The 18,312-nt window shown below is 39.7% G+C and overlaps 1 protein-coding gene across 1 annotated transcript; it reads left to right on the forward strand.

Annotated features, from left to right (window-relative positions):
• Positions 1 to 3,168: 3,168 nt before the first annotated feature.
• LOC139665499 (dual specificity calcium/calmodulin-dependent 3',5'-cyclic nucleotide phosphodiesterase 1B-like) lies at positions 3,169 to 15,183 on the forward strand. The gene is made up of 14 exons (XM_071544536.1): positions 3,169 to 3,323; positions 5,461 to 5,574; positions 6,713 to 6,895; positions 7,386 to 7,452; positions 7,633 to 7,749; positions 8,154 to 8,294; positions 8,771 to 8,871; positions 10,158 to 10,283; positions 11,715 to 11,816; positions 12,054 to 12,174; positions 12,980 to 13,061; positions 13,504 to 13,621; positions 13,985 to 14,121; positions 14,705 to 15,183. The coding sequence occupies exons 1-14, from the start codon at positions 3,271 to 3,273 to the stop codon at positions 14,794 to 14,796; spliced, it is 1,554 nt and encodes a 517-aa protein (XP_071400637.1). The 5' UTR covers positions 3,169 to 3,270; the 3' UTR covers positions 14,797 to 15,183.
• Positions 15,184 to 18,312: the final 3,129 nt, after the last annotated feature.

Raw genomic sequence — 18,312 nt, forward strand, 5'->3', positions numbered from 1 at the left:
TTTCAGAGTCGTTAATGTATTTTCAAAAATCCATTCTTTATACAGGTAGTTTCAGACTGACTCCAGTCAACGCATCACAACTGTACTTGATCCTGATTGGCAATGATCTCAATTAACAATTGCTAAAATCCTTCCAATCAGGTAAATTTGCAGCATTTGAAATGACGACTCTCCTGTAATGCCTCCACTCAGCAGGTTTGCAACAATTATGTAACTGTTGCAAACCTACATTGATTTTCAAAACATCCTGATGAACATTATTCATATCCTGAGCTATAGTGCATTTGACAACAAAATCATGAATAATATGGACCTTTAAATTGATTAAAAAAAATAAAATAAATAGGCTTATATTTTTATCTGTGAGTCTCTTCTGCTGCCAAGGCCTCAGGCAATAGCTGCCTCTGATCATATCCATTGTATCACAGTGTTCAAGTTCAAGTTCACTAGTCAATTTGTCTGTTTACGCATGTGCCTCTTCCTGTGAGTTGAGGCCTTGCATGCAAATGAACTATTACCAACTCCACAGTGGATCATGGCCCCGTCCCGAGACACTGAGGACAGCTAATGGTGGAAACTCTGGTCCTGATATAAAGGCTCTCTGCTGATTGTGTTGGTGACGCAGAAGCTCTGCTGCTGACTGAGGATTAGAAACCTTGACACACACACATGCACACACACACACACACACACACAGAGACACACACACACACATACACACACACAGAGAAAAGGAGTAGATGTACATGTATCAGTGAAAACACGCTCAGCCACACAGAACCACATAAACTATAGTACTGTATACACACACTCACTCAAACAGTAGACAATCCTACATACAGACAAAGCCTAACACTCACACAGAGAGGCACAAGCACATCCTCACACATACACACACCGACACACACACACACACTGACACACACGTGCACACACATGCACGGGGTCTTCGGCAGTGTTAGGAGCCTGAGGTCATGACACCTACTTACAAGACACATATAACGCCTAGTCTTGAGACATGGAAGACGACACTGGAACGGTAAGACCTCTTGTAATGTCTTGTTTTTCTTACAGTGCACAGTTCTTTACAATGCAAAACAACCAATTTTTTGCAGATCTGCCAGTTCTAGCCAGCTGGACGGTTTTCAGCAACAGTCTAGTTGTTATGAGTCATTAAGTCAGAGTTAGTTTTGTTTATTCAAATGGAAGGTCAGTATGTCGTATAATGAGGTGTCACTGAATTTCTGTAAGAATTTCTGTATTGTGTCCTTCACCAAATTCATACATTTCCACATTCAATTGAATTGTCTTGGTTAATTAAAGTCTAGGTGGTTGATTGGCTTTGGAAATGTACAAATATAACAATATGTAATGTTTAGACCAATACATACCACAGAAACTGGGAGAGAGATGTTAAGGCTCAGTAAATTGCTTTACCCATTGTGTTCAGTCCAAAATCTTTTGGCTTGGGGTCAGATTTCTTCATACCACCGCTGTACAAGCAGAAATAATCACTCCTGGTCTGCAACAGTATCCTGAATCACTTGGACTTCTGGTTCCCATGCAGGGACATATAAGGTTTAGATAAGATTGATAGTGTCAAAAGTCAGATTTCTCCCTCTGAAGTATATGGTCTGTGAGTTATAGCTGACTCAGGTCGGTTACTGGACAGAAAGAGATCAGAGGGTGTGTGTTTGTCATCATCAGAGCGAGACTGAAGGTATGGGGGATGAATGGAGACAGCGCATATCTGTAGTTTAGAGAGTAAACGAAGAGGTTGGCAATTGCTCAGAGTGAAATGGATTTGACTTGTTAACCGATTGTAAATGACACCAACTGAATTGTTTTTCTGCTATCTTTCTTTTTCATCTCGAGGTTATATCACGGTATGATTATGCTGTGTCTGCAGAAGTATTACCAGTATTTGTTGGATTCTTTTGCTCTCTCTCCCTCTGTGGCATTAAAAATTGCTGTGGTGGAAAAACAGCTTAAAGTGACTTGGGGGGGGGAGATCATATGCCGTAATGTTACTGCTCTCCGTTTTTGCAATATGCGGTGCCATGTCAAAGAGCATGGGAGCATGAGAGTCAGTCTGACCCAGCAGGACAAGCAAGCGGGAAGACGGGGAGCAGGCAGGGGCTTTCCCAAGCCACACTGTAGCACCGCTCTCACAATACTCTATAAAAAGAGTACTAACGAATTTAGGACTTACAACTGTTAAAGTGGTTAGGAATGACTTTTATTGTCTTCTCTGATCCTGTAAATTTGTATGTTCTCCTTTTATGGTGTCATACTGGACCGAGAAATGCCTTTTTTTCTGCACAATGGCTTACAACACACTGGACATTAGTTGATGTGGCATGTTCTCATTAAAACTGCTTTGGCTCTGTAATTAAACTAAATGAATGATATGATCTCAATTATGATCTCAACCTATATGGGCTGTTAACTTGAGTTCAGTTCAGTTAGCTGTGTCTGTGTACTTTTTCTATCCTGTGACTGTGAAGTTTGTTTTGTCCACTTCACTGTTCAATAGAGTACAGGCAGGCACAGAGGAAGCATGACTCCCTGCCAAATACTATTTTCGCATAATGGTTTTTGTTTGAAATCATCTCCTCTTAAAACAGTGCAAAAAACAGGTAACCCTCCCCTGTTTCGAAATTATTTTAAATGTGAGAGCGCCTTTTTTTTTTTTCTTAAGCCACCGCCCCTCACATTTTCTGTGCCTGGCAGTACCAGGCACCACGGTTGTTAACCTAAAGGGCTGTTGCGGGTGGCTTTCGAGGACGGACTTTGTTTATATATTTTGGTTTGGGTGTCTCTGGTGGGTTGCAGTGAAAGACTCTCTCTGTAGTCCCCTGATTTGCGGCAGCAGTGGAAAATTCTCATTTGGGTTTAGAGTACACACTGCTTGAAAGCATTGCAGTCAACACTTCATCAGCGAGGTCAACTCACTCACACTTCAGAAGGCTGGTTTACACATATACACAAACACTCACTGACAAAGACACTCACACCGAGACACACACACACACACTGACACACTTTGGGCCTGCCTAACCAATCAGAGTGAAGTGGAGTAGGTCCCCCCAGAAGTGGGTGGGAGAGCTGTTGAAACAGAAGTCTGTCTCAGGACACACAAGTTTGCGCTGCTGGTTGGGAGAACTTTTCTGCTTACTACTTCCCTGCAATCATTTTACTTTTTCATCCTCCTGTTATTTTTTTTTTAAATTGAACTGTGGGGTCCATAAGGGCATAGTTTGATTCTGGATGGCTGAACTGGTGCGAATCCGTAAGAAACGGCTGCAGGTCCCCATCTCTAGGTAAGACAGGGGGTATGGAGGCTGGTTAAGATTAGTACAGGGTGGGTTGTTATTAACTATAATAAGTGTATAATACCTTCAAATACAGTGCTTTTATTACTACATAAACACTGATAAAGCTGGAGGAGCTTCCAAAACGTGCTGCATCTTTGAAATTAACATGATTATTTACTGTTTGGTGTAGCTTTGAATATTATATTCTGATGTGTTTTTTGCTCTTAAGTGGTAATAGGGATATGCATCTCAAACATATATACGCTGCACTACATTCTGATGAGTGATAATGCAGCCCTCTGTGTATTTTGTGACACATTTGTAGACTGCAGGCCTTTACCCACTGCAAAGCGGAGGGTGAGAAGTTTTCTCCTCACCTTCAAAACCTGCAGTTAAAAAGAGAGACACACTCTTACTTTGAATTTACAGGAGATTCCTCCCCTTTTATTCCCCCTCAAGTCGCTTCCTGACTATACTTAGCAGCACTGTGAACAAGCACTTGTTACTCCAAATGGCTGTGTGAACACTTGTCTTACTCACTCTCTTGGACTATCTCTGCTGTGGGAGGGAGATGTGCTACAGCGCTGAGGGGGTCATGTGGTTTTGTTTTGGTTAACACATTGATCTGTTAGTGTGTGTGGGGTTCAATGTTCTAAAACTTGCTGCTCGTTCTCAAGTTGTTTTTCACTTGAATTTGACATACAAGTCGTGCCATGATAGTCAACGTTAACTTTTATGTTGAAATGAGATAAGCTCAAATTATTAGGTTAACTATTAGGTTATTTCAAAAGTGAGGCTGTGCATGTATCATTATCATCTCTATAAAATATAAATACAGAGGGGAATATATTTTAAAATTTGTTCTAAAACAGGGGCTCCCCTTTCAGATTATTGTACACTGATATACTGATAGGCAGTCTGTGCCAAAGGAATATTATTCATTTGTCTCTATAAACAAAGCTTCATGAGAGCACTTGACAATAATTTCCTTTATGCCTCCTTTCAAATGCTCTTCCCCTGTGAATAGCATATGAAACAAAAAAGACTGTGTTATCACAAAGATTACTTGAGATTGAAAGCGAGCTGTGGCATTCAGATGCATGCTATTTTTATGACTCAACAGCTTTTGCAAGCCCCTGCCAACGTGATAAACACTTGAAAAGCTGTGAGCGTCTCATCCCCAGGAGTTGGCTGCATGGCATGGCCTGGCACGGTTTGAAAACAACCATCCTGGTCACAGCACCATATGGGCACACCACCAAAAAGTTCTAAAGAAATGATCTGTGGCACAAATGTGTTATCACAATCAGGTTAATGTATTTTTCAAATGCCCAGAGAGAAAACAAATAATGGAACTAGAAAGAAACAAGTCCCATGAGCTAATTAGGTGGGATTTGTCATCAGAGCTGTATTATGCTTTAAAGCTGAATGCTTTCAGATTTATTACTGATATTACAAGGAAATGCCATGTGCTTCAAGTGTTCAAAATTTGCATCATCATATAGGAGATTAATTTCCACCAGTTCTGTACCATAATTTGATTAAAAGCTGTAAAACCAAGAATGAGCAATATATTCTCCGACATCAGAATTCGACAAACACATTAAAAACATCATTTGTCACTGAACCCACTTTGACCAGTGCGGGTTACATAAGGTCCGAGCCATGGGAAGTTTCCCTCTCATGGAAAATTTGGCACTAATGATGTCCTTTTGCCACTGGCTTTCTTTGGACAGCTTGGCATTTAAATCACTTCCAAATGAACCCTTTTCCCGTTAGCGCTGCTTTTTCAACCTGTTGTCAAAGCATTTCTTGGACCTTGTTTCTCCAGCAGCCGAGAGCCAACTCACTCACTCACTCAGTCACTCACAACATCGAACTGCTTTCATTTCATAAAGCCATGTTTAGAGCGCCTGTTTTGTCCACAGTGACTTTTTTTCTGTAGCTATAACCTTTAGTACTGTACCCTGCATGACTTCATCTGAAGACTTTCATGCCAAAATGCTATAACCTATAACCATTTTCACACGGCTATTGCTTTTCCCAGTAACTGCTTTTTTGAGCGGTGAGCTTTCTACATTCAAAAAGTGCCATTTTATTTTGTTTAGGTCACGTCCAAATGAGTCTTTCTGTTTCCTTGCAGGCTGAGGAGCATGCTGAAGCAGCTAGAGGAGAAAGATGTCGACTTTGAAGAGATCAAAAAGAATTTGGATTTCACAGCATCGTTACTAGAGGCAGTATACCTTGATGGATCAAGGTAGAATATGAATAATGTAGCTGTGATATAGCTTTAAGTATTACTTACTTGATTGTTTCTTTGTTTTTTCTTCCAAAATACTGCAATCATTTAAAAAAAAAAAAAGTTGCCTTATTCCTATCACTCGTTATAAAAATAAGCTGATAATTGCACCATCTAAAACATTATTACTTTGAAAGCAATGGTAGATTCAACATTTAATTTCATGTTTAATTTTCAAAGCAGGAATCATTTTGTTACAGTATAAAGTGTGGCAATTTAAAAAAAAAAAAGGTAGATATCTAATTTTAGAGCATGCTTCTCTATTAAAGTAATTCAGTCCGTTCAACATGAATAATAAAAAAACAAAAAAATGATATAAAAATGCAGAAAAATAGAAGAAACTTGTACAGACAAAGGTCATTCAACAGAAAAATCTCAGATACACACACACAAGGTAATGCCAGTGTTGCCGTGTCCTCCTTGACAGCTAAAGGTCAGCCGAGGACATCGACAAATACGCATCTGGAAAAGAGTGATAAAATCTATAACAGTAGGGGTTAGGGTTAGTAATTATCAACACAGTTCACTTTCAGATTCTCAAGAAACCAGCCTATGATGTCAGTGTTTTTCTATTTCCCCTCAATGACGTGGAGTCACCTGTAATTCTTAGTCAATGCAAGAAGACAGCTGTTGTTGTGGCTCAGTTACCAGAGACAGACACATCATCTGTCTGTTGTATAATTTAACATTCATGGCTAAATGTGCCTTCAGTATTTCTCTGTTTCAAGCTCTTTAACATGATCTGTTACCAGAAAAAGAGAGACGGTAGCATGTCCTGCATGTGTTTCTGCTTGCTTGTCTCTAAATGTTTGTCTCCATTCCTCTATAAAAGTCTCTGGACTCTAACAATACAACAAGATTACATTACAGTATAGTTTGATGATGCCCTGTGGTAGACTGCCATCCTGTTTAGAGTTGGTACGGTCAATTTGTCCCATCCTACAGACGCAGAGGATAGATATCTTCCTCAAGGGCTGCTCAGCATTAAAGAAGGCTAACTAACTTATCTAGACATTGATCATAAAGTGTTTTAATCCAGTCTATGTACCACTCAGTCTGGCAGTGACTCTGTGTGTGCGTCTGTTTTCTCTCTCAGGCAGTGTCTGGACTCTGAGGACGACCTTCAGAAACTGCACTCGGACGGGGTGCCGTCAGAGGTCACTGATTGGCTGGCGTCCACCTTCACCCAGAGAGTCCGCCGCCCCGCCCGGCGTTCAGACGAGAAGCCCAAGTTCCGCAGCATTGTCCATGCAGTGCAGGCTGGGATATTTGTGGAGAGGTTTGACAGCATATCTGTTCAATTTATTCCATTTCTGGTTAAGATAATGATATATATAGGTGATTTTTTTTGGGCCAATAATCTGCCAAGGCCTGTATGAGTCTGTCAAGATTTTTAGGAATTTGTAATCACAATGCAGTTGCTTTAGGCAAGGAGCAGCCCCAGACTTCTGACTATACATTTTGGTTATGACACTGGAAAAATAGGGAAAGCTCATCCAATACTATGACAATCCCATTGAAAATGACAAATTTCCATGTCTGTATTATAACTTCAATATAAGCTAATACATTGTTGTTACTATCACAACCACAGAAAACACAGCCAGTTAATGTAAAACATTAGCCTCGTTTTCTCTGTAAAACATCCTTCCTAAGGGGACAGTGTCGTCTTTAGAGGATTTATATAAACAGCTCCTGAGGCTAGTTAGCTGCACAGTGTCAACATCTGAACTTTAACTGAACTCAATATAAACATTGCATTATTCCAGGATGTTCAAGAGGGCTTACACCGCAGCCATGCCAGACCAACCTGTGGCTGTTGTAAACTGCCTCAGGGTAAGCGAATATCAACAGAAATCCAGCTATACGTTCTTTGTTTGTGCCATAAATCGGACATCGCATAAGAGATTGTATACGTAGCACAAGTATGTTTCAGCCTCTCGCAGCATCAATAACAATCACCTTCCTCTCTCTCTCTCTCTCTCTCTCTCTCTCTCTCTCTCTCTCTCTGGTCAGGATGTTGACCGCTGGAACTTTGACGTGTTTGCTCTGACCTCTGCCAGCTCTGATCACCCACTGCGATCCCTGTTCTTTGAGCTGATCATCAGATATGAGCTCAACAGCCGCTTCAAGGTCTTTAAACTTTTACTCTATACTGTAACTGTACTGGCCATATATACTACATGTACAAGAAAAACGTCAATGCACTAGATTAGAAGTCAAAATGTCACCATTATTGACCTTGTAGACACTGATGTTGTACCACTACTTTTGTGTGAAAGTGGTGTTGTAGCTAGCAGATATAATGTGTTTTGAATGGGAGCAGGCATATGGGGTTTTAGTGTCAAATTATGGTGTTTGAAGGAATAATGGGTTGCCAAATCATTTGTGTAACTTTATTATGCCGTAGGCCCTGTCAATCTTAATTACAGCTTTTCAGTTTGTTATCTCTGTTAAGTTTTTGTTGACACAAACTTTGAACTCTGGGCTCTTTAAACACAACCCTGCTTTAAATGATTATATAATGTATTTTGCAGATCCCCATCTCGTGCCTGACAGAGTTCCTGTCTGCACTGGAGAGAGGCTACTGCAAACACAGAAACCCCTACCACAGTCACGTTCACGCCGCTGATGTTACTCAGACGCTGCACTGCCTGCTGCTGCGCACTGGACTGGTGGTACAGTGGACTGACTTAGACACTTATCTCTTTTTATTACTGCCTGGCTGCTTCACCCCATTTTTTTAATATAAGGGATTCACAAGGGATTGCAAACAGGGGAAGGATCAGTTATTTGTTACCCAGCCGTACTTCCCAGAGTAAAATCATGACTGTGAGTGAAGTGTTGCTATTGCAGCAAAAATGGTCCACTTCCACATGAAAATGCTGACGTCATTGCATATGACCATAAAGGACAAGAAAAACAACATGTTCCTTTTAAAAGTATGCATCTATTTATGTGTACATTAGTGTTATTCTTGGCATGGTGGAAAAGCCTCTGGGACACTAAAACTCTCCATTGAAACCCAGACTAATTAAATTCTTTTACTTCTAATTCCTTTACTTCTTACTTCCAACTTAAACCACTTATTCAATGGTAACGTACACCCTTTACATGTATATTTTTGTATTTATTTATCCATCAACCTATCTAGCATTGGCTGACGGAGCTCGAGGTGATGGCGTCGCTATTCGCTGCAGCTATCCATGACTATGAACACACAGGAACCACAAACAACTTCCACATCCACACAAAGTAAGATCTTTTTTTAAAACATATTTTTATCAACCCCCTCTTATAAGCCACCCACTATTCATGTAACATCCTCCAGTGAAGTCGTGAAATAGCAAGAGATGTTACGGAATATAGAAATAGTAATGTTTCTAAATGGCATTTATGTAATTTTAGAGAGAGAGAGAGAGTTTTAGTTCAACAGCCTAAAATGAGCACTCTAAAGCAAACACTTCTGTATGGAGGGAACGCAGTATTTTTAGATGTAGATTTTCCACATAGGAGGGCTGAAGAACGCAGTCTCTTGGCACCCATCATCATCATGCTTTATTTTGGGAATAAAAAACAAAGATGCCTGTCCACAATAAGATAACATTTCATGGGTATGTGGCACTCTATAAAATTACACTTACATGGTCAAAGTTAGAATGAAAGTTAGAATGAAAGAGTGTTAACAATTAACACACAACTTAATATTCTCTACTATATAAAGCAATTATAAGATGTTTTTTCCGTACTAGGGGGTGATAATATTCCGTTTTGTGGAGGCTTTGTTTTAACCACTAATTGGAAAACTTTTCATGATGTACTCTGTTTCCCATTTTTAAGAGTCTAATAAAGTGGATTATGCAAATGAGTGAAGACGGGAAGCCTGATTGAGAAATGGGTTCATTAACTTGCTTCAGCTGAGTCATTAATACCCACATGTTGTCAGTTTTAATCACCTCTGCCCCCCTTCAGTACTTTTTAATTCATTATAACAGACCTTTAGTAATATAGGTTGAATTAGTCCCTGAGGACTTTACCTTATACCCTTTTACTTGTTCCTCTCCTTTTATGTCATCTTCACCCCTTTCCCTGCACCCTAAACTGTTTCACAACTTTCTATAATCTCTCTATTATTGAGTCCTAAAAATCATAATTTTCTTAAAACAAGTGAAAAAAAATCTGACAGTGGGGTTTCACTTGAATGCAAAACAACTTGTAGAATTGTAGAATTTTATAGAATCAACTTTCATTTTCTTGATAGTAGAGCAGTGATCATTTTCGAGAAAATTCAACACGTGAAACTGCATTGGAAACAAGAGGAGTTATCTCACTCCATTGGCAGAATATTTGTCTTGTTTTAAGAAAAATAAGATTTGAAGGTTGAAGACTGAGGTTGAGACTAAATGACTTGTTAAGATGGCCATTTTTTTGCAGTGTACGCTTTTATTTACCACGTCTCCATCCATCTCTGTCAGTCTGTGTCTGTATCACAATCTATTCTCTCTCTCTTGCTCTCTTTTTTTTCTGTCTCTCTCTATCAGGTCAGAGTTTGCGATGATCTACAACGACCGGGCGGTACAGGAGAGCCATCACCTCAGCGCAGCGTTCCGCCTGCTGCAGGACGACCAGATGAACATCTTCATCAACTTGACACGAGAGGAATGGATGTAAGACGACAAAGTTCCTGCCATACAAAATGTATCTTATTGGTGCTCATCTTCACAGAATAAAGAGATTTTATTGAGAATTGTTTTTGCATACAGAGTGGATAGAACAGGCATCGCCACTTCTCCACCCTGAAACATCTATTGGTGATATACGTTGGGTTTCTGGGCCCATTTTTTGTGTATTTTTCTGTGGATAACTGGCTAATAGTAGATGACATGACATCACATTGAGATACTTCCACTGCAGCTACAGTGGAGTTTGATAGCAGAACATTTTTCAGCTATCTAAAACATCAAAGGTAAATGTCAGGTTTTGGTGTCAGTCCCTAAGAATAAAAGAACAAGGGCTTCTTTCTAGACTCACTATTTTACACTGACATTTGTACAGGGAGAAATCCATAGGAGAGGAAGAAATACCAATTTCTCCACCAACAGTAGCCTCAATAGCCCATAATGCAATGCAGCCTCAAGAATATCAACATTATTGAATGGTAGAATTGTGTTGGTGCGCTTGAAATGGCTGCCTTCATTATAACAGAATGGAAATAAGGGCAGCAGGGCAGCGTAGTGAGCAGGGAGACCAAACTTCAACAGGAGGATCGGGTTCAAGACCCCGAGACACCAAACATCCGCCCTGCTGAACTGCCTTCAAGCAAGACACTGAAACCCTATCAGCTCCAGTGCTGCTGCTCTGTAGCTGACACCGACCTCTGACCTTGATTGAACCCTGAAAGAGAAATTCTCCATCGGAGATCAATAAAGGATCACCTTACTGTTATCATTATGAGCGCTGGATTAGTGAATGAGACTCAGGGTCCCTAGATCAGCGGTTCTTGATATGCAGATTGATAAATGGTCAAAAGTATTATTATCCTATTTACTCATTTAACAATGTGATATGGAATTTACATCAAACAATGTATATGAAGCTATTGATTACTGGGTATTGATCTTGATGTTAAACCCAGCTAAATCAATGACACCAGCAAAAAACTGCCAACTATAGCTCACTCCCCATATATAGTCTTTTGACTGTATACAATCCATAATCCATCTCTACACTGTTATACAGTTTCTGATTGATTTTTTTTTTTTTTTTTTTTACATTTTTTCAAACACAGGCCATTGCTTGATACATTATAGATAAGTGACTGTATTGTACATGGTAGAGCTTCGCAGAAATCACAGAAGATATTGGTTAAACACAAGCAACATAGAGGGCTTGATAGCAATCTGTGTTACCATGGGAACAAGAAAACCCATCAGGGAATATAAAGGTTATAACCACACTGAGTCTTGCTGCTAGCCATGTTTACTAATGGACGATATCACTGTGCTGTTCCTACCCGTACTCCTGTAATCCAAGGTCCACTCGTAAACTCTGTGTGCGTGTGTGTGTGTGTGTGTGTGTGTGTGTGTGTGTGTGGACAGGGAGCTGCGATCGTTGGTCATAGAGATGGTCCTGGCCACAGACATGTCCTCCCACCTCGTCCAAGTCAAAGCCATGAAATCCTGTGTACAACAACAAGAACGGTAATGCTACTGGACTCTGCTGTATACTATGCTGTGCTGTGCCTAAGCTGCACATTGGGAAGGTCATATAATAAATGTTCAGTGCAGATTCAGCTGAATAAAATGCTCTGCAGACCGGAAAGTCAGTGTCACACTGCAGCTAGACTGGTTTCAGTGCTGTTTCTTGACAACGTAACACACAACAACAACAAAAAGAAGTGCAATATGCCTTACCATAAGTGCAATTTCTCCCAATAGGATTGACAAGCCCAAAGCACTGTCCCTGTTACTCCACACGGCTGACATAAGCCACCCATCCAAGCCCTGGCCGCTGCACTCTCGCTGGACCAAAGCCCTAATGGAAGAGTTTTTCAGACAGGTAGGAACCCAAATAGACCTCAGCTACTGTGTTGTGGTCTCTTCTCTTCTCTTCTCTTCTCTTCTCTTCTCTTCTCTTCTCTTCTCTTCTCTTCTCTTCTCTTCTCTTCTCTCTGTTTTAACCTGACGGGTCTATAGTCAGAAGATCGGAGGCCTGATAACAACTGCTTAGTAGTTTTGTAAGTGAATCATTGCAGTCTGAAAGGGAGTGCTGGAAGTATTCAAAGAAATGTTTTTTTTCTATTTGCTGAGACTCACAGGAAACTGAATAGTTCCTGTGGTATGAGGTGCAGAGAGTCGGTGAGAAGAAAGTCTCATAAACTTATAAATGGCTTCAGGACAGAGCTGTCAGCGTCTGAGAAGAGACATTGTGTGGAGACACTGAGTGGACTAGCATATTTGCATGGGAAGCATATACTGTGACTAAATGGATTTGAATGCGGCGATAAGTCTTTTTTTTTTTGCTGTCTCTCTCCTTTCATTCCTCTCTTTTTTCACTGTACCGTATTGAAATAGAAATAGAACAGGGAAGGGGGTGGACAGCCTACTCTGTCTTGAAAAGAAGAGTGGCTGCCTGCGGATGTATTACGTTTTATACCCTGCTAAGAAAAAAAAACCTCTGAAAAGGCTCTTTAACCTTCGGACTGTATTTGAAAAGAAAAGTACTCATGTGGTATTCCTTGAACAATCTATTATATTCCAGGTGGCGGCTGTTGGCGTCAAATAACCTTTAAAAAGTTATTTTCAGGTAACGTGTGGGATGCCCTTTAAGATGTCTTCTCTCCCTCTCTTTCTGTCTTTGTGAGGGCGATAGAGAGGCAGAGCTGGGCCTGCCCTTCTCTCCATTGTGTGATCGAAAAAGCACCCTCGTAGCCGAGTCCCAGATTGGTATGTCTCACAAAACACTCTCCAAAAACCTCCACTGATTCATCTTTTTAATGACGCCTTATAAAAAAGGATAGCTCCTGTCCACAGTTCTGTTTGGTTTAGTCACGATTGAAACTGTTGTAAAATACCCGATAAACACACACCTGTGTCCGCATAAATTTAAGTGATGCGCTGATCAAAAATCACCACTCATAAAAGCAACGTTTAAGCTCTTTCTGAAGGCAACACGCCACACAACGCCACACTTTATAGTGATTTTTGAACAGCTAAGCACTGCAAAGCATGGCCTCTCACAACTTATTGTTTAAATGATCACATTATTTGTGAATTCTGATGCAACACAGTTTTGTTGCTGATGTAGACAGAAGCAGACAATCACATGTTTATACCTCGGAAACATCTTATTTTCACATGCTAATAAGGTGTCATTTGTCCTTTTCAGGTTTCATAGACTTCATTGTGGATCCTACATTCTCTCTGCTGACGGACATGGCTGAAAAGATAGTTATTCCTTTGGTAGAAGAGAACCCAGGCCCACCAGACCCTTGCAATAGACACAGGTAACACGTATACACCATAATGACCACCTATGTAAAAGTACACAGTGTTAGGGTTTTGTGGTTTAATTGATAGAGAAATTAAATGAGGTGGACGCCAAAATCCTTAAGGGACCATTATTTCTACTTATGTAGCAACGCAGGATTTTATGCAGAGAAACTCATAAATTACACTGTGTACAAATGACCAAGAATAGAAATGACAATAAATTCATGGAAGAAAGAAAGACAGAAAGAAAGAAAGAAAGAAAGAAACAAACAAAGAACGAAAGAACAAAAGAAAGGAAGGCACAGAGAAGCAGGGAGCATAAGGGAAGTGAAAATGAATAAAAATCCGCCTGACAGCGATCTGTTGTTTCTCCACAGTAATCTGTGGAAGGAGAGCTCCAGGGGTTTGCAGTGGAGTCTGGCCCACATCACAGCTGAGCTGGTGAGCTTCCGCTCCACTTGGACACGACACACTGAGGACAACAAGTTCAAATGGAAGGAAAGTGGCTCCAATGGTATGATATATGTCTATTCATGTATTATGTGTATGGAATGAATGTGCTGAATGTTGTGCCAATTGACCTGACAAAGATCCTTCTGGGATCAAAAGTCACTGTCACTTTAATGTTGGAAAGGGCGGCATAGTAAGCAGATATTTAATGTATGATGATTAATAATGTAACGTATGGAGAAAAATAAATTAAAATTAAATATACCATCCTATGTTATTGATAGGGTTGTCACTATGTTAACTTATTCAGCAATCCATTACATCATCGCATAACCATCTTGGGAAATTATTATACATTTTTGCTGTCTTATAAGACAGCTGCTTTAAGAATTCTAACTCAAAATGATCATCCACGATAAGTTTGACATCCTCGGTTACCAAAGAATAAGAGCGGCTTATTTCAAAATGTGTGACTGATTTGGCAGAGGAAAAGCCTCTTTGCTCCATGAATGCTCTCAATCTCTTTGATGTGCTATCTACGTTTATTTTATAGTCATCTTACACAGAGATTAACAGGCGCAGATAACGTTTCATTTTCAGCTCAACAAAATTTTCCAATCCCTTTTCCAATCTTCTATATCCTCCAGGATTCTCAGATCCCAGCGTGACGAAAGAGAGATCCAGACAAGAGGAGCCGTCAGAAAACCTGCAACCCCCCACTAATGATACAAAACAGTAGACAGGGCTTAAGTTGTAATGGTTCCCCATAGAAAATATACAAACTGAGGTTAATATCGAATCACTGTTTGCAATAAAAACATGATGCCTTCTTTATTATGATTGCGGGGGCCGGGTGAAGGCAGCAGAGAGAGAGAGAGAGAGGAGGGAGAGCAGAGATGGAGGAGGAGGGAAGGGAGGCTTGTGATTATCTTCCTAAGGTGAAATGCAGTAGTCACAGCAATGTCCTCATGTCTTATATGAAGCAGAGTATACTATGATAATTTAAATGCAAAATCTACATGCTGGCCATGTTCTAGTACATGTCATTAATTTAATTTACCACCTGAACACTTGTAAGGAACATTTTACCTTTCGTAGTTTTACCTGTACACCAACCATTTAACCATGCATTAAACTCTGAAAATATTTAAATGTGTGTCATATATGAGATCAGAGTAGTCTATTATGTGTAATAAGGCTGGCCTTATTACAGTAAGATATTATATTTTGTTGTTTTTCATGAAAATGTATGAAGGTTTCAACTGCATGCTATAACAAGGAAAGGTACTAGTACCACTAAATTTCATATTAATTCGTAATCTGTGTTTTTGTTCACAACATTAATGAATTACAAGTGCCTGCTTACCTTTTTATGACTTTGAAGCATGAACACATACTAAGTGTTTATGCCTGTTTAAGGTACATAGCTTATTCTGCACACCAAGAACCACTGCATGTATATATATATATATAAATCATGGTGAATGATGCGCTGCACTTTTCTGATACACCATAGCACACTGCACACAGATAGTAATAATACCACCAGTGTTACCTTAAAGGCCAGCACCAGTGAAATTATCACCCCATTCTAATTTGAAAGCCCTTTTGAAAACAGTTTGCAATAGCTTTAAAAAATGATGCCACAAGAAATAATGCTGGTCAAAACGTAGTTCAGGTATGCAGCCGGGGCAGACATTGTTTTGATTGACAATGCAGTTGGATTTATAAAGTGTGATTTGGTGGGGACATAATACAGAATACAAACAGCATTTGCCTTGCCCTTTAAAAGGTTGAGTGGATTGTAAGTGCGGCAGAATACACTCTACCTGCTCTCTACAGGGGAGACTAGTGGTTAGAGAGGCCAAAAGCCATGTGTCCTGTTAAAGTGCAACACAATGGACCCATACCTGCTTGCTAACTGTAAGTCACTCTGGATAAAAACATCAGCTAATATGTGAATATTTAGTATACCTTGTGCATCCCTCATTTACATAGACTATTTATTTGCTATTTATTTGGGGAGCTGCCTGTTTATTTTAATTCTCTGCTCCCCCAGCAGGAGGGGCTATAGAGCAAACTGAGAGGAAGGGCTACAGGGTGAAGCCTCTCTGTGAGCACTGACTGGGGATCAGCTTCAGAACCCCAGTTTCTAATTTACACAAGTGTCAGTGAAGTTGAAAATTGACCTCAAATTACGGCAGAGTGGAAGAAAGCTTTTCCACATTAGAGTCAATGGCTACGGATTTAAACTTGTAAACAGCATGACAGCGATTGTGGATATACTGTTATATCTCTATCCCTATATAGCAGTTGAAATGTGTTACACAAGATAGGTTTTATAGTTATTGTAGTAACTCACAGTAAGAGAAACACCGATCATATCACTGTTCACTTTACACATTCTCACAGTGTGAGTTATTGCAGCAGCTCACCATAAGAGCGAGGGAGCACATAGCTACTACTAGATGCCTTAAAAGATTTAGACATTTAATCCAGCCAACATAAAAGTTACAAGAGCAGAGTAACATAGCTTGTTCTCCCAGCACCTTGATATGGAAAATTGTCCAGAGCTGCAACTTTGTACTTAACTACAGTGCGTCAGGCAACTCTCAAGAGATCTCATGGTATACAGTATATCCAAGTGATGACGGCAACACGCTTTCCACTACATTTACTGTTATGTAACATAACCAATCTCACATAGGCTACCTTAAAAGGCAACTGGAAGCAACTGTCTCTAAATGTCACATGCATATTGCTGCAGCATTACAAAATATATTTGTGAAAACCAGTCCCATTTATGAAAAATGTATGCGTTTTTTATGCTCACGCCTCCTGGTCTATTGAATTATTTAGAGTGGCTATTTTAAGGATATAGTCGAAGTCAACCTCAACAAAACACATGACCAGTGGTGCAATGATGTCAAACCTCCATCGTTTTAACTAGGAGTGTTATTTTGGCCTGGTGTTGGATACTTTTCCCTAGGATGGCTCTTCTTTTGAAGCTATCTCTGATGTGATCAGAGGAAATGCAGAATAATGTTAATTCTTTTAATACAATGATAGGCCTAATTAGTACTGGATTGAGTTTCTGAATTTCATATACATTCACTTGCCGTAGACCTTGGTACCAAGATGCCTTTGGTAAACAGCTCCTGGTCTGCTCTGCCTCGCGCACTCAAGGTGACTATTTTCTAAAAATAGCTGAGTGCAGACACTGTGCTGACACTGATTGCCCGACATACCATTATAATGTCAACTGGATGCTTAAAACAATCATATCTGGATTAGAGTGAAAGAAAACTAAACACTTCACCAATTTAAATATTTTATTTTATCAAACAAATTGAGATTACAGATGTAATCATTGATCAATTCAAGTAAAATTGGAACAAAAATCCCCAGATTTAATTCATGTACACTATTACCATTCGAAACAGAACAAACATTACATGGTCCATAAATACACCACAGAAGAAGAACAGAAGATCACACAGGAATGTTTTACTGTCTTTTTTTGTTCATTGTGGACATAGTGGTCTTTATTGGCAACTAGGAATTGAACTGCTCATGTTGTGGGTGACAAGTCCTGTAAAGTGCCATCAACCCTAGGGCGGCTTGAGTTTTCTGTTTTAGTTTTGTTCATTAGTTTTATTTCTTTCAAACTTTTCAAGTGTAATGTCAAGGTTTTGGAAAGATTGTCACATAATCTACATAATAATGCCACTTCAGTGATACAAATAATGGAGATGAAATGGGAAACACTGTGTTGGTGACTTCATAATGATTGTTCTGGTTACTTACAAAAGTAGAATTAAAAGGGAATGCAGTAATTACAATTTGTGTCTGGTATTTAAAATGTTTGATAACTGTTTTTTTCCCTGTTATAATTAGTTCTCATACAAAATAAAGTACAGCAAGAACATTGGGCTGGGAGAGGAGTTACTGTACATTCAGTGCCATGCAAAAAGGGTGTTTCACAACCAGGACTGAGATTCCCAAAAGCATTTGTAGTGTTGAAATGAGGGTGCAATTTGCAAGGTGGCTCAAGGACAGAGTCTTCCTTGTTGTAATGCACCCTGCTTGTTAACTAGACATTTATATGCACATGGTCTGATTGGTAAATGTCTAGTTACCAATGTGTTAACCAGACGTGTTGATCAGTCTATTAACTGACATCATTAACTTCCTCACCTCCCTGCTGGATAAGAGTGAAAACATCTTTGATTTATAACAGAACCAAGATAATGTT

The sequence above is a fragment of the Centroberyx affinis genome, unplaced genomic scaffold (assembly GCF_046629955.1).
Source record: "Centroberyx affinis isolate AG114_WGS23_722 - 3 ecotype Tasmania unplaced genomic scaffold, CSIRO-AGI_Caff_v1 ptg004599l_1, whole genome shotgun sequence".
In the NCBI taxonomy this organism is placed as follows: Eukaryota; Metazoa; Chordata; class Actinopteri; order Beryciformes; family Berycidae; genus Centroberyx; species Centroberyx affinis.